Here is an 18,004-nt window from a genome sequence, read left to right on the forward strand (position 1 = left end):
AGTGAGGGGGAGTCTAAAAGCAACATAAATAGTTTTTATACAACTTTCAGGTCCTGTAAGTGGTTGAGAGAGAGAGTGTGGGGGGGGGGGAGGGGGGGCAGATTATATTGACACTCAAATATGGCCATGTTTGTCGGGAAGAGAGCAGTTGTTACTGTCCTACATGGCTTGTGGCAAGGCACCAAAAGAAAGACTAAATCACATTGGCTGCCGGGGGTTAGTAGAGGTGGTAGCATAGAACTGTTCAAATATGGATCATCATCTGAAGGTGATGTGTACTCCAGCTTCTGCACTGCAAGCCATACGACCATGTAATTGGAAATCGTGTTCTGTTTGTTGTTGCGAGATTTTTTTGTTGCATTGTAGTCACAGTGATGATTGCAGCAATGATGGAGAGTTCTGTTGGCAACTGTATGTGTTCTGGTATCAATACCAGTAACTCAGCTCAAATAGCACTCGCAGAATGGGCTGTCTGCGATGCAAAGCTAATCTGATCAAACAGTTAGGCAAGTGTGTGAATTTAATAGATGATTGCAAACTGTCATTTCAGTTTTTTGTACATCGATTGTTAAGTCTGAGCCATGCGACAACATTTAAATGGCGTATTCTTTGCAATACTAGTAAGCGGAGGGCATTACAGTGTAACAAGATTCTGTTTACTCTGGACGGCCTGTGTGGCCATCCTAAGACATCATGGTCTGCTAAAAGAAATTTGTTGGTTTCTTTGCACATGTGACAGTGAAAGTGCAGCATGGTTGTTATCCTGCAAGGTCTTTTGCAGAAAAGCTCACTGAACTAAGAGTTTCTGCATGTGATATGTTTGTCATTTTATGCACAGCTATTATGTCTGCATGCAGACAATTGCAGTATTTCCATGCTCTTTGTTTGCTTTACCGTTCTAGTCAATATAACAATCCATCCTCAACCTTAACAGATGTATCTGAACAGCACAGTAAAAAGACGTATTCCTACCAGAACATATTCCTTCCTGTCTCACTTGATCAGACTGCTGCATCACATGAATTCTTGTAGGAAGCATAAAATCTGACTTTGAAATTATCTCTCTGTCAGTTAAACTGATGCACATTTCCAGCTCCATAAGACGGCTAACATCCCACCTTCTAAAACAGCAATGATGTCTGCTCTCTTTTTTCAAAGCACCCTTTTATTTCATTACAGCTGTGTGTGTACTTCCCCTCCAGACTTTCCATATTTTCCAAAGTCGCTAGTGGGCCAGTCTACCTGAATCTTTTTTAACACTAGCTACATCACAATGCATTGCTTTTGTTCACTTATTCATAAACACAATTGCATTTCCTTGTATCACTATTTGTTTTTGTGATCTTCAGTCCGTAGACTGGTTTGATGCATTTCCATGCACTTGTCTATACTGTGCAAGACTCATCATTTCAGCATAACTGCTGCAACCTACATCCACATAAACTGAACCAAGCCTTGGCCTCCCTATACAATTTTTTACCTCCGCAAACTTTCCTTCATTATTAAATCGTCTATTCATTGATAATTTAGGATGTGTTCTACCAACTCTCTCTCTCTCTCTCTCTCTCTCTCTCTCTCTCTCTTTTGCCAAGGTGCACCATAAAATTCTTTTTCTGGCCAGTTTGGTTCAGTAGCCTTGATTAGTTATCCAGTCCACCAATCTAAGCTTCTGTATTTTTCTGTAGTGTTCCCTTCTCGTCTTAACTGTCTGTTGTGTGTATTTCACTCATTTTAGGCCTGCATCCGAGATGAATACTTACAGAAAAGATGTCATAAAAATTAAATTTATTTTCAGTGTTGATAAATTTCTACAACGATACCTCAACTTCAGCAGCTGCCACCCATTCCATACCAAGAACCTACTATACAGCCTAGGCACCTTTGATCCTAGCATCTGTAGTCATGAGCAGTCTGTATCCAAATATGCCAAGTGTCTCGCTGAGGGCTTCACAGGTCTAAATTACCTTCCCAACCTTGTACAGAAACAGACATCCTGAGCAGCCTTGTCTCTCCAGTCACCTGCCATCTCCCACATACTCACTGTCTGCCCACAAAGGAGCACACCTCTCATGACTCAGTACCACCCAGGACTGGAGCAACTGAATTACATTCTCCACCAGGGTTTCAACTACCTCTCGCCATGAGGAATATCCTAACTACTATCATCCCTACCCCTCCCACAGTGGTATGCCTGCACCCACTGAACCTACACAATATCCTTGCTCATCTCTACTCCAAACTACTCCCAACCTCTTGTCTAATGGCTCATATCCCTGCCATAGATCTAGATGCAAGATCTGTTTCATACATCCTTCAACCACCACCTACTCCAGTCCTGTCACAGGCATCTCCTATCCCATCAAAGGTAGGGCTGTCTGTGAAAGCAGCCATGAGATCTACAAAATAAGTTAGAATCACTAAGCTGCTTTCTGCTTGATCATGATAAATAACAAACTGTCTGTCAGTCAGGCTACGGAGGCCGGAGACAGTGGCCATGTGTATGTGGGCTGTGCTTGTATGAATGTGTGTGTGCTTTCTTCTTCCGAAGAGAGCCTTTTGGCCAAAAGCTTAAATGTTTAGTAGACTTTTCATCGTCTGTGAGTCAGGGCGTTCTGTAAATGGTGAGTAGCAATCTGTCCTTTTGATTACATTGTTGTTAATAAATGTCTCTTTTCAGAAAAGTTTTTCTTACTATTGTCACTATTATTATTATTATTATTATTATTGTAACAACTACTACTACTACAGACTGAGCAAGGTGGTGCAGTGGTTAGGCACTGGACTCACATTCGGGAGGACGACGGTTCAATCCCACGTCCGGTCATCCTGATTTAGGTTTTCCGTGATTTCCCTAAATTGCTCCAGGCAAATGCCGGGATGGTTCCTTTGAAAGGGCACGGCCGATTTCCATCCCCGTCCTTCCTAATCCAATGAGACCGCTGACCTCGCTGTCTGGTCTCCTTCCCCAAAACAACCAACCAACCAACTAGCACAGCTGGAGGAAAGGATATTTCAGAGTAATGAGTTAGCTACAGTCTGGGGATTGCATATTAAAACTGTGTGTCCAAAAACCAGGACTCAAACCTTGAGCTTTGAGTATTAGTGTTGTGGAATTGTTATTGTTATTAGCCTACAGCTAGTACTGCTATTCCAAAGTACTTGGACCTGTACAACTGTGCTTTCAAATCAACCTCTTGTATTTATTGCTACCATATTATTATTATTATTATTATTATTAACAATTCAATATGGGACTCCTATATACTTTATAAATAACTACTTCTGATTTAACTTACAGCTTTTTAAGTAATTTTTCTTTCAAGCAGAGTGCTAATGTTTCTGAACTTCTGACCACTTTGCTCCAGTTTTCTTTGTTTTCTGTGAAGATGTGAAACCAAAACCCATTTTAGAACATGTCTCTGTTCAGAATTTCATGTTCCTCACTCTTCATTGCTTTCATATAACTTCTAATTTCTTCAGGCTACTTGCATCAAAGAGATTCTTTCCTAGTTGACTTGTTTATTATCTCTTGTATATCCTATTTTCATTCATTGAACACAGATGGTCTTAAAACAACACTTTGCATGTTCTCATTATTGTATTTAAAGGTTCAGTTTTCTTGTTCAGATCTTCATTACACCTGTTCTTGTATGTACCATTGTGTTGTATTAGCCCCATTATTTTTCTTAGTATTTTTGTCTCTTTTTCCATGTCTCCCCCCCCCCCCCCCCCTCTCTCTCTCTCTCTCTCTCTCTCTCTCTCTCTCTCTCTCTTTTTACCTCCTACCTTTATCATACCCAGACATTTGGCTATCATACCCAGACATTTGGCTGCATATAAACATTTTGGTTTTATTGCTGTATTATAATGCTTCAAACGATATGGATCTCTTATTGTAACGGTCTTTAGTCAACTGTAAGTCCATTACCAGCATCCTTACCTGTGTTTATTAGCCTCCCTGCCGTGCCCATTCTTCCACCAAGATATTTAAATTTATTGACACTCTTAATTTTTCTGTAATTTGTGTTCATGAAATTTGGAGCATCCTTTATGTATGTTATATGTTCTGTTTTTCCATAAAATACTCAGAGTTGTTTATTGTGTAATTAATTTGAAAATTTGCATGTGTTTCTGAAATAATAGTCACTATTGACAGTACACAGCTGCACAAAATAATTCAAAAGTAGTTCATTGGATGCATATTCTTTGATATCATCTTTTAGGTATCGGTCTACTACCCACCAGTAACATATGGAAATTTGTTGCCACACTGGGGCTGAAACCCAGATTTCTCACTTATCATAAGCTGTCGCCTTGACCAGTTCGGCTATCCATGCACGCTTCCCGGACCGACCCAAACTTCCACACGTCACACTGTCTACATCCTTATACCATAGCCCACTGAATTCGTTACCTAAATTTCACAACAATACTTGGATTCCCGCAGTAAGGAGGATAAGAGAATGAGGGATCGGGGAGCATGTACGGGTAGCCAAACTAGTCGAAGTGACCTCCGGCAATAAGCAGGAAATCCAGGTTCGAGTCCCAGTCCCGCACAGATTTTTGTATGTCACTGTTGGGCAGTAGATCTATATCTAGTACAGCTGATGTCAAGATTTGTGTCCAGATAATTAATTTCAAATCATTGGAAAGTGTTAATTTTCTTGTTGCTGTTGCTACGTCTTTAGACAGTATAGCAATGTCACTTACAAAATCTAAACACTGGATTCTAATGTTCTTGCTTGTATATCTCAGTTGCTTCTGATCATTTACTCAACAATTTTTTAGTTCTGCTCCCCATGTATTGATCACCTTTTCGAGGACAATTTAGTAAGATAGTTTATCGCCTGTTGTCTTCTTGTCTAACACTTGGTCTCTACTCAAAAGTTTCAGATGCCACTCCAGAATATTTAACTTAAGATTTTCAAACAATGGAAAATCCAGGATGGAATGTAACAATACCAGAGAAGGAAAGGAAACTTGCTACTTACCATATAGCGAAGATGCTGAGTCACGATAGGCACAACAAAAAGATTCACACAGCTATAGCTTTTGGCCATTAAGGCCTTTGTCAGCAGTAGACACACATACACACACGCACTCACGCAAACGCAACTTGCACACATGTCTGCAGTCTCGGAGAACTGAAACCACACTGCGAGCAGCAGCACCAGTGCATGATGGGAGTAGCGACTGGGTGGGGTAAGGAGGAGGCTGGGGTGGGTAGTGGTAGGGATAGTATGGTGGGAGTGGCGGACAGTGAAGTGTTGCAGTTCAGACGGAGGGCGGGAGAGATGATGTGGAGGGGGAGAGGGTAAGTAGCGGAAAGGAGAGAAATAAAAAGAAATTAAAAGACTGAGTGTGGTGGTGAAATAATGGCTGTGTAGTGCTGGAATGGGAATAGGGAGGGGGCTGGATTGATCAGGGCAGTGCCTTCGTTAGTCACTGTCTTCACCCACTCACTACATTGCTTCTACATGTAATAATAGCAGCTATTAAGTGAGATGACGTGATAAGCATAATGTAAACTATATTATGAATTGGCAATTAGTGAAATTTGGTAAATGAGTTTTACTTATTATGATATTCCATAAACTCAGACAAAGAATAGAAGCAGTGGTCAAGCAAGAACTGTTTTAACTTTATTTTAAATGCATTTAATTTTAGTATGCATTTTAGGTAAGAAGGCATATCGTTATACAACATAGCTCCGGAATGATACACTCCTCTTTTGCATAAGTTTGTATTTATTGTGTTCATGTGTAGGTTCCTCTTCTGTCTAGTTTCATATGTGTGTATATCATAGTTGGGTTTAAAGAGATTTTCCTTTTTTTAAGATTCTCCCTTCTGTGAAAATTAGTATTTCGTGTGTATACAAGCAAGGCAGTGGCAATATTTTCAGAGTTCTGAAAAGGAGTCTACAGGAATCCTTACATTTAGCTTTTTTTATCACCCTGATAATCTTTTTCTGTATTTTAAATGTTTTTGTAATATTTTTTCCCCCCCATGAACCATGGACCTTGCCGTTGGTGGGGAGGCTTGCGTGCCTCAGCGATACAGATAGCCGTACCGTAGGTGCAACCACAACGGAGGGGTATCTGTTGAGAGGCCAGACAAACGTGTGGTTCCTGAAGAGGGGCAGCAGCCTTTTCAGTAGTTGCAAGGGCAACAGTCTGGATGATTGACTGATCTGGCCTTGTAACAATAACCAAAACGGCCTTGCTGTGCTGGTACTGCGAACGGCTGAAAGCAAGGGGAAACTACAGCCGTAATTTTTCCCGAGGGCATGCAGCTTTACTGTATGATTACATGATGATGGCGTCCTCTTGGGTAAAATATTCCGGAGGTAAAATAGTCCCCCATTCGGATCTCCGGGCGGGGACTACTCAAGAGGATGTCGTTATCAGGAGAAAGAAAACTGGCGTTCTACGGATCGGAGCGTGGAATGTCAGATCCCTTAATCGGGCAGGTAGGTTAGAAAATTTAAAAAGGGAAATGGATAGGTTGAAGTTAGATATAGTGGGAATTAGTGAAGTTCGGTGGCAGGAGGAACAAGACTTCTGGTCAGGTGACTACAGGGTTATAAACACAAAATCAAATAGGGGTAATGCAGGAGTAGGTTTAATAATGAATAGGAAAATAGGAATGCGGGTAAGCTACTACAAACAGCATAGTGAACGCATTATTGTGGCCAAGATAGATACGAAGCCCACACCTACTACAGTAGTACAAGTTTATATGCCAACTAGCTCTGCAGATGACGAAGAAATTGAAGAAATGTATGATGAAATAAAAGAAATTATTCAGATTGTGAAGGGAGACGAAAATTTAATAGTCATGGGTGACTGGAATTCGAGTGTAGGAAAAGGGAGAGAAGGAAACATAGTAGGTGAATATGGATTGGGGGACAGAAATGAAAGAGGAAGCCGCCTGGTAGAATTTTGCACAGAGCACAACATAATCATAACCAGGCACGGCTCGTAATTAAAGGCTCTGAGGCGGAGCCGCCCCAAAATATATGTTAAAGCAAATTTCGCAAGAACGTATTACATAATTTAAATTATCAGGACGAATTTTGCATATTTCCCATTCCGATTAAAATTACGACGGTCAACGTTTTTGGAACTGTTTGTATCGATAGATGTTTTCCAAACGGTTAGTAGTGTTTAGGCTGCGCCTTGGAACGTCCGTAAGCTGCATGTAGTAGCGGTTTGGGGGCGTGGCTTCTACATAGTACTGCTCTTTATGGGCGACCCGAAGGCTCAGAGCTTGTAGCCTAAGGGTGTCATACCAACCGCCACACATTTTTCAGGTTCCACCATCTATGTAATAAAGGAATGTAGAGTGGCCGAAACTTCGCTGTCCAATCTATGTCTATGCACATCTCTACTACGCTTCGACGCGTCATTAATCGACGTTTAGTATTATTGTTTTGGTAATATTTTACATAGTTGTTTTGTTTCTGCCATTGGCTATTTTATCCACATTTAGAATAAGTTTGCAAATATCCCGCCAGAGTGCACTACACTACAGTAACATACAGTACTGCCATCTAGCGAGAGTTTCATAATTGGTTAGAGGACAAAGCACGCGAAATTTGTCCCGTTACTTTACTTTCCTTGCTTGCTGATGCTGACTGCATTTGTTGATACCGTGTGATATTAGCAAGTTTCTTTTTCGGAGTATATTTTGCAAGATTTTAGTGAGTTTTACTTGCTGGTGAATATCTGCGACATACCGCCAGTGTGAAACAAGCGCAATATGAATTCAGTGTGCAATTTAATAGGTAAAAACTTGGAACACGGCCATAGGATGAAAGTGAAAGAACTTGGTGCATCCAGACCCGCATTAAAGATATCTCCGAAACATATATTTTCATATGATTTGCTGCACAGTGTCAGAAAATGTAATGATGACGTATAAAAACGCTAACCAAAGATTTTAACTCGAAGTTAGCTTCTAACGATATTTAATACCTGATTATAGAAGATACAGTACATAAAATTATGGGCAGAGAGTGATCTGCTCACCCCCTCCCCCTGAATTCTTAGTTGTTTGTCAGACTAATCTGTAGCGTAACCCGAGGTCTATGTTGGCTCCGATCGATAAATGCCGCAGCCTTCCCCAGTATAGAAACCACGAGCCGCGCCTGATCATAACTAACACTTGGTTTAAGAATCATGAAAGAAGGTTGTATACATGGAAGAACCCTGGAGATACTGAAAGGTATCAGATAGATTATATAATGGTAAGACAGAGATTTAGGAACCAGGTTTCAAATTGTAAGACATTTCCAGGGGCAGATGTGGACTCTGACCACAATCTATTGGTTATGACCTGTAGATTAAAACTGAAGAAACTGCAAAAAGGTGGGAATTTAAGGAGATGGGACCTGGATAAACTAAAAGAACCAGAGGTTGTACAGAGATTCAGGGAGAGCATAAGGGAGCAATTGACAGGAATGGGGGAAATAAATACAGTAGAAGAAGAATGGGTAGCTTTGAGGGATGAAGTAGTGAAGGCAGCAGGGGATCAAGTAGGTAAAAAGATGAGGGCTAGTAGAAATCCTTGGGTAACAGAAGAAATATTGAATTTAATTGATGAAAGGAGAAAATATAAAAATGCAGTAAATGAAACAGGCAAAAAGGAATACAAACGTCTCAAAAATGAGATCGACAGGAAGTGCAAAATGGCTAAGCAGGGATGGCTAGAGGACAAATGTAAGGATTTAGAGGCCTATCTCACTAGGGGTAAGATAGATACTGCCTACAGGAAAATTAAAGAGACCTTTGGAGATAAGAGAACGACTTGTATAAATATCAAGAGCTCAGATGGAAACCCAGTTCTAAGCAAAGAAGGGAAAGCAGAAAGGTGGAAGGAGTATATAGAGGGTCTATACAAGGGCAATGTACTTGAGGACAATACTATGGAAATGGAAGAGGATGTAGCTGAAGATGAAATGGGAGATACGATACTGCGTGAAGAGTTTGACAGAGCACTGAAAGACCTGAGTCGAAACAAGGCCCCCGGAGTAGACAATATTCCATTGGAACTACTGACGGCCGTGGGAGAGCCAGTCCTGACAAAACTCTACCATCTGGTGAGCAAGATGTATGAAACAGGCGAAATACCCTCAGACTTCAAGAAGAATATAATAATTCCAATCCCAAAGAAAGCAGGTGTTGACAGATGTGAAAATTACCGAACTATCAGCTTAATAAGTCACAGCTGCAAAATACTAACACGAATTCTTTACAGACGAATGGAAAAACTAGTAGAAGCCAACCTCGGGGAAGATCAGTTTGGATTCCGTAGAAACACTGGAACACGTGAGGCAATACTGACCTTACGACTTATCTTAGAAGAAAGATTAAGGAAAGGCAAACCTACGTTTCTAGCATTTGTAGACTTAGAGAAAGCTTTTGACAATGTTGACTGGAATACTCTCTTTCAAATTCTAAAGGTGGCAGGGGTAAAATACAGGGAGCGAAAGGCTATTTACAATTTGTACAGAAACCAGATGGCAGTTATAAGAGTCGAGGGACATGAAAGGGAAGCAGTGGTTGGGAAGGGAGTAAGACAGGGTTGTAGCCTCTCCCCGATGTTGTTCAATCTGTATATTGAGCAAGCAGTAAAGGAAACAAAAGAAAAATTCGGAGTAGGTATTAAAATTCATGGAGAAGAAATAAAAACTTTAAGGTTCGCCGATGACATTGTAATTCTGTCAGAGACAGCAAAGGACTTGGAAGAGCAGTTGAATGGAATGGACAGTGTCTTGAAAGGAGGATATAAGATGAACATCAACAAAAGCAAAACAAGGATAATGGAATGTAGTCTAATTAAGTCGGGTGATGCTGAGGGAATTAGATTAGGAAATGAGACACTTAAAGTAGTAAAGGAGTTTTGCTATTTGGGGAGCAAAATAACTGATGATGGTCGAAGTAGAGAGGATATAAAATGTAGGCTGGCAATGGCAAGGAAAGCGTTTCTGAAGAAGAGAAATTTGTTAACATCCAGTATTGATTTAAGTGTCAGGAAGTCATTTCTGAAAGTATTCGTATGGAGTGTAGCCATGTATGGAAGTGAAACATGGACGATAAATAGTTTGGACAAGAAGAGAATAGAAGCTTTCGAAATGTGGTGCTACAGAAGAATGCTGAAGATTAGATGGGTAGATCACATAACTAATGAGGAAGTATTGAATAGGATTGGGGAGAAGAGAAGTTTGTGGCACAACTTGACCAGAAGAAGGGATCGGTTGGTAGGACATGTTCTGAGCCATCAAGGGATCACCAATTTAGTATTGGAAGGCAGCGTGGAGGGTAAAAATCGTAGAGGGAGACCAAGAGATGAATACACTAAGCAGATTCAGAAGGATGTAGGTTGCAGTAGGTACTGGGAGATGAAAAAGCTTGCACAGGATAGAGTAGCATGGAGAGCTGCATCAAACCAGTCTCAGGACTGAAGACCACAACAACAACATTGTAATATTTGTGGAATTCCTCCAAAAAATTATTCTGTACATAAGTAGCGACTGTATACTGCAATGATACATTGTCAGAACTGATGAGCAGTGTGTATTTTGAGTGAGGATCCTAACAGCATATTCTAGTAAATTCAGTCTCTTATTTAAATTGTTCAGGTGTGCCTCCCACTTCATATCTGTGTGAACATGTACACACAGAAATTTTATATGACTGACCTTCAACACATTTTTTCCATCAATTGTGAAAACAGGGTTTGCAGGATGGAGGTTTTGTGTGGTATGAAAGTTAACTGCCACAGTTTTTTCAGAATTTATGATGAGCCTATCGGTCTTGAACCAGTGTGTTAAGGTATGCATAACTGATACTGCAGCCTCCTGGAAACTTTCCTCATTCTGTGATTTAATTAGAATGTTAGTGTCATCTGCAAACAGTACAGTGGTTCCATAATGTATTTTACTAGCCAAGTCATTTACTTAGATCCAGAAATATCCCAGATACATGGTATTTATTGTCTGCTTTTAATACTTCATTTAAGAAGGCAAAAATTGCTGACTGAGTTGACTTTCCAGCTCTGAACCCACATTGGGAGTCACTTGTCAGCCTCTCTTTATTCAAGAAAACTGTTAATCTTCTAAGGAACATTTTTTCCATAATTTTGCTGAAGCTTGACAAAACTGAAACTGGTCTATAATTAGAAGTATCACATTTTGCACCCTTCTTATGCAAAGGTGCTACTTTTGCAGTTTTTAGATTATTTGGAAATACACCACTCTCAAAAGATGAATTTACTATTTCTATTAGTGGTTCCACAATAAATGTTGTACTGTCTTTGATAATAGCATCTGGTATCTCAACAACACCCACTGAATATTTATTGGGTAATTCTTTTAGGTTTCTTGACAGTTCCTCAGGTTTGAATGAATTTTTTGATCTGAGTGACTGGTTGGCTGTTTGTCATGATGTGTATTTATTAACTGCTGTGCTATATTTGAGAAATAATTGTTGAAAGCACTAGCGACATGTTTGGGGTCAGTTACTTTATTTTTTTTCATAATCAGCTCTATATTACTGTGATTAACTGGCCTGGTACCTGTTTCTTTTCTTATAATTTGCCAGGTTGCTTTAGTTTTATTCTTGGAATCTCACAATATTTTGTCATTTTTGTAGGTTTTTTGCTTTTGAAATAACTCATGTTAGTATTCTTTTGTATCTTTTGAAATGTGCAATAAAATCAGGACTGGTATTATGCTTGGAGTACTCATCTCCTTTTGTTTTGACATGATATCCTTATCCTATTTTTGTATCCCACTTGTTTGTTTTTTGATTAGAGTTCAACATAGCTGTTTCCTTGGGAAAAGTCATTTAAAAAAAATGTTTGAATGTAGCCATAAACTTATCATATTTCTCATTGGTCACATTACAGTCTTATGTATCTTTCCAATTTTCACCCTCTAGGAGAGAACAAAAATATTCCACATTTTTTATACTGAAATTCCTTACAGTGTGTTTTATTCAATTGGGAATTTGGTGTCCTGAAACATTCATTGCAAGAATTTGAGCATAGTGATCGCTACAGCCCATGTTTACAACTTGTGTGTTATAGGCATATTTGCACACATTTATCAAGATCTGATCAATAGTAGATGAAGAGGTAGGTGTTGTCTCAAGTTAGTTCAGTTACCGTTGAACTGATGTTGAATGATTGTAGTGAATTTATAATGTCATCTCTGAAGAATTTGAGCATAGTGATCGCTACAACCCACGTTTACAACTTGTGTGTTATAAGCATATTTGCACACATTTATCAAGATCTGATCAATAGTAGATGAAGAGGTAGGTGTTGTCTCAAGTTAGTTCAGTTACCGTTGAACTGATGTTGAATGATTGTAGTGAATTTATAATGTCATCTCTGAATTAATTGGATTTTGAGAAATCAATATTAAAGTCACCACATATAATTATATTTTTCTTGGGAGAGTGAATTTCTTCCAACAGTTTCTCCATGTGATTGTAAAACACTTTTTTGTCTCCATCTGGTGACTTGTATACACAAATAATAACTGTATTTTGCCTTGGTAGTTCAGCAATAGAGAGTTCTGTATCTTTTTCACAGGGCAGTTTATTGTATTGAGTTACACTGTTGAATTCAATATTTTCTTTAACATATACACAAGTACCCCCATGACTCAATATTTTCCTACAAAACATGCTTGCAAGTTTGAACTGAGGAAGGTATGTTTGCTCTAACATATATTGTTTGAGTCAGTGTTCTGTAAAGCATAGTACAGAAATATCATTTAGATCATTTAATATTATTTCTATTTCATTTAGTTTATTCGGGAGTGACTGAACATTTTGATGGAGTAATTTAAAATTAAGGAAAGGGAGGGAATCATTTCTTGCTTGACCACTTACCTCACTATTTGAGCTAGTGTACTTAGTGGTAAAAAGTCCTCATGTTTTCCGGGGATGGTGTTTGCCATGTGGCTTGCTGGTTCACTGTTTGTGGGTTCCTGCCTTTCTTCTGTTGAAATGTTCCCAATTTTCACTTTTTTTCCGTCCTTTTTCACCCACCTGTCCATTAACGACTGCTTTGTTGCAGCATTTGATGGCTTGAAATTCAACCTAGTAAGTGAGTTGTTATGACTTTCATTGGGCTTATTTTTTGTTATAAAATGGTCCATAACTGTCTGTTTTTTCATGGATGGCACTTTCACTTCGAGACTGCCACTTTCTATCTGATTGTCCATTTGCGTATGCTTTTTTCTGTACCGGTACTTGGTTTTTCAGTTTTCGCCATATGTATGAAAGAATCTTCCCTTGTTTGTTTAGATGTATACCATGAGTTGTATATTCATTTCTTTTAAGGTGTTCAATTTCGAAATTCACAGATAATCTCTTCCTACACACGCCTGTGCCAGTGCTGATTTTTTCTAACATAATGCGGTTTGCAGCTTTGATTTTTCCATCTAGACCTTGTGCATCATGTCTAAGCGGTAGTGGATGAATTATTACATTTGTTTTTTGCGTGAGTTTAAGTATGTATTCCAAAGAGTCTTTTATGTTCTTCTGCAATTCTTCCGGAGATTTATCAGTGTCATTTGTGCCACCAGTAATGGTTAAAGTATCGTTGATGGAGAAGTTATCAGTCAATTTGTCAGCGTTTTTCACAGCTTCCTTAATTGGCGCCCCAGGTTTTATAATACTTTGCACACTGAATTTTTTGCCTAATTCGTCTTTTAGTATACTCCCACAGTACACTCTACCATGACTGTTGCTTAAAACAAGAACTTTATTTCCTTTTGTAGCAGTTGTTTGAGGCCTAAAAGATCGCGAGTTTTTACACGAAACACAGTTACGGTTTTTCACTGCATTTTGCTCATTATGAGGTATTTGTGCTTCTGAATCCTTGGTTTTAATCTTCATAGCACTGTTTTGTTCTTGCAACACTTTTTTAACTTCGTTCTTGATCACTTGAGACCACTCATCAGAAAAGGGCATTGTTTCTGGCGGAATTTTTGGCGCACTTTTCTTTATCAGTGGTTTACATTTTGGTGTTTGAAGTTTAGTAATTTCCATTTTTTTTAGTGTACTGATAATAAACTGTAGACTGGATACTCATTCATGTAGTTTCAGCATTTCATCCTTACAATTTGCACATGATTTTTTTTTTACTGGCAATATTTACATTTTTCCGAGGAGATGCACAACATACTTTTGCACTGGCCGCTATATTTTAGATTAAATTAGATTCAGTTTTCATTTCATAGACTAAAAAAAAAAAAAAATTGAGACAATTCTCATGGTTGTGGAACATGTCAGAAAGTATACCATAAAAATATAAAACATTTGAATATAATGCTTACTACCCTGATCATTTGTCAGGAGATTGTTGAAATAGGTGAATATAATGGGGTAAACTGGAACAGCTTATATTTATAGAATTAACACATTGTCAGAATGAAACATTGTTATGCACTATTCATAAATTTATCATACATAAAATACCTAATCTTGACTGTTGTGACCAAGTGCTGTCAAAACTGAAATCTAACAGATATTTGTTACTTAAGCTGGCTTAATAGTTTCTATTAAGGTCTTCATCTATGGAGTAGGAGGAGTTGCCTATCAAAAATTCTTTCAAACACTGTTTAAACTGTGCTTTATCTGAAATCAATCTTTTTTGACAGAAAAAGTTTATATTTATACAGTGAATTCAAAGACACCACTTGTGATATGGATGAGTAGTATATCAGCCGTAAAGTAATAAATGTAGAAAGTAGATATAAGATGTAACAGTTGTAGTGTGCAAAATATTTTGTAAATGTAATTATTGTCCATATTATTATGTATGATGATTGCAAGAACCTTCATTGTGCTGGTACCATGTGAAGAAAATATAAATAAAAAATCATAAAAATAAATTGAAGAAATTAGTAAATAAATTAATTAAATAGGTGAGTAGTGATGTGTTGTTCTGTAGACATCTAATGGTGCATTTCATGATTTCAAATTTCATTAGACTCAGTAGCAAAACTCCTGATTTACAATGCTAATTGCGTGTATATTCTGGATGCTGTATCTTCATATGAGCATTTATTTTATCAGTGTCACAAGTAGTACCTTCCCCAGAAAACTTTGATGCATATTAATTGTAGCCTTTACAGTACCTACTCTTTGTTATGAAGTGTGTCATTAATTTATAAATACAGTTGGGAAGCAAAAGGAATTGAGTCCATGTTTTGGTGAGTAGCGTGATCATCTTCTGACATAAAGGTTCCAGATTTTTGCAGATGTAAATATGAGGCTATGTCCTACATGCAGTGATGAGGATGCAAAACTATTATAACCATTTTAGAATACAATAGATCACATTTCAAGTATTTCTTTTCTTTTTCTTTCCTGAATGGGTTGCTTAGGATTGTGTGGAATCAACACTTCTTTCATGGGCCCTGAATGAGTGTGCTTCACTTTCTCTGTTGTTCAGTCTTTCTCTCTCCTTCATTGAAACCCCGTGTTATGTCACATTAAGTCCGCAGCTTGTGGTCTAGTGGCTAGCATTGCTGCCTCTGGATCACAGAGTCCCAGGTTTGATTCCTGGGCGGGTTGGGGATATTCTCTGCCCGGGGACTGGGTGATTATGTTGTCTCCATCATTTCATCATCATCATCTTCTTCTTCTTCTTCTTCTTCTTCTTCTTCTTCTTCTTCTTTAGTGATAGTGCTGTGTAAAAAATTGGACTGTGTAAAAATTGCGATTTTGTACGGGCGCTGATGACCATGCAATTGAGCGCACCACAAACCAATCATCATCATCAACTCATGTCACTTCACTGATTGCATCATGGTTCTGTCAACTTGCCAGTCCTAATTCCTTAAGGTCTTATACTCTCATGGTACCAGTCAGATCCGGTAATAGTATTTTTCCAAGAAGGTGTGAATCAGTTTGGCTAACCTTTTAGGATCGACTCTTTCTAGATGTCCCAGTAGTTGGATTTTTCGCTTATCCATTGTAACTGTGATTTTTAGGGATTTTTCTGTGGATTTCTGCATTAGATATTATGTGATGCCCTAAAAATTTTCTCATAATTTTGTGTTATTTTACTTCTAATTGGTGCCTTAATGTTTTGTGTTGAAGAGCAAGTGTCTCTGATACATAGAGTGCTTCTGGTGTGATCACTGCTGTGTAGTGCCAGATTTTACAGTTATAGGTAAGGCACTTTTTGTTAACTGAAATGTAGTTTTTGTTTTCTGAAGCCTGGAGTCTATGGCCTTCTTTTCATTGCAGTTTTCAGCGATTCATGAACCTAAGTATTTAAATTCTTTAACTCATATTTTTTTGGTTTTGCCAGTTTTAAGCTCACCCAGTGCTGTTTTGGGTTCGGTAATGAATTTCTTCTTTTTTTCACATGGAGTTTGCAATCCAATTTCCTCTTTTCGTACTTGCAGTATAGGAAGACTTCAAGTCTCATGATGTGTGTGAGAGAATGTTGCATGATCTTGCTGATATTTTTGTAACAATGAACTGGGTGTGACCCTAGTCTGTTTCACAGACCTTTTCCATGAGATATGCTGACTTTAAAAACTAATCAAGATTTTTTTTCTCCAAAGAAACCTGTACATTTTTAATGTGATACAGGAAACAGATCTCTGTGGAACAAAAAGGAAACTGATAAGCTTGATGTTGTGAAAAAAATAAGATCTTTCCAAAACACAGATGAATGATCCCACTTCTTGTTAAAATTTATGAATTCTATTTGACACTTCTGATCAAAAACAAAATGTTTCAACAATACATATTTGTAAAATAAGTATTCACTAGTATTTAATGCAGGAAGACTGAAGGTTGGTACATCTTTTGCTAAGCATTTAATGACAAAGTTTTGAACAAGTTCTGGAGCTTATGAAAGAATATTGGCAATCTTCATTGATTCATGACATAGTTCAGAATTGGGTTAAACCGTACAATTTTACTCCATAATGAGAACTTTCATGATGCTGTTAATTGGCTGCCACATAGTTCACAACATGTCCAGCTTGGTTTTTTGTCCCATTGTCGTTATATTTAACTCCTATAACCCGGCCAAGTTACCCACATAATGTGCTTCACTGTCTGCTAGGACACCAACATGATACCACTTTCTGTAAATTTGTTTGTTTACTGTGTTTTTATACAGGTGGTGACCAAAGCAAAGAAATTGTAGACGAAGCAGCTGCTTTCTTACTTCATCTCTTCTTAAATGAAAGGATAGTAACTCAGAAACATCTAGCTGTATTGCGACAATCATTTGGATTTGTCACACCGGGACTGGCCGATAAGGCATTCGAGGTATGTCGCAGAGAGAAATTGCACTTGAAAGAGTGTGTGTTCATTAATTACATGTTTGAATTATGTATTAGGTTAAAAGAAACAGTGAAGAAAAAGTGATTAAATTTCCCAAGAGATGAATAAACTGACCACTACTTTTCTTCATATTGCACAACTTCCATTAGAACCAGTTTGCAAGCATAAATATAGATGCAGGAAGTATTCTTAGCTTTTGGGACAGAAGGTTCTTTCTTCAGGGCAGCATAGAGGAAATGAAGAACAACCAGTACTTTGGCAGCAGCTGAGCTGTACTGCTGCTTGGCATTAGCAGGTAGATAGAGTGGTACAGCCCGGCATGGGAGGTGAAAAGGAAGATGTGATGAGCACGTGCTTACCAATTGGCTGGTGCCTGTTGTTATTGACAGATAGAGGGCACGTCACATCTAACGTAGCCTTCTACAGTTGACAAGTTAAAGACATTTTCGCAGTATGTCTTCAGTGGCTCATAAGAATGAAAAGTCATATGAAGAGACAAAATGTATATTTCACTTTGTTTCTTAAACATTCTTTTCTGATTATTTAAATAAATTTATTCTTGTTTTCACAGTGTTACATGATACATAATGTTCCAGTACATTCAGTTGTAACTTATTCCGAATCATAACAAAATACGCTGGATTGTTACATTCTCTCTCCTTTATTATTATTTT

General features: G+C 38.3%; 1 protein-coding gene across 1 annotated transcript in view; it reads left to right on the forward strand.

Moving 5' to 3' along the window:
• The window catches only part of LOC126418509 (activating signal cointegrator 1 complex subunit 3), a 238,365-nt gene that overhangs the window by 7,246 nt on the left and 213,115 nt on the right, over nt 1-18,004 (forward strand). The window contains exon 3 of the mRNA XM_050085303.1: nt 17,164-17,315. Within this exon, the coding sequence (XP_049941260.1) occupies nt 17,164-17,315 (152 nt within the window). The remainder of the gene's footprint in view (nt 1-17,163; nt 17,316-18,004) is intronic.

Source organism: Schistocerca serialis, chromosome 9, assembly GCF_023864345.2.
Source record: "Schistocerca serialis cubense isolate TAMUIC-IGC-003099 chromosome 9, iqSchSeri2.2, whole genome shotgun sequence".
Lineage (NCBI taxonomy): Eukaryota > Metazoa > Arthropoda > Insecta > Orthoptera > Acrididae > Schistocerca > Schistocerca serialis.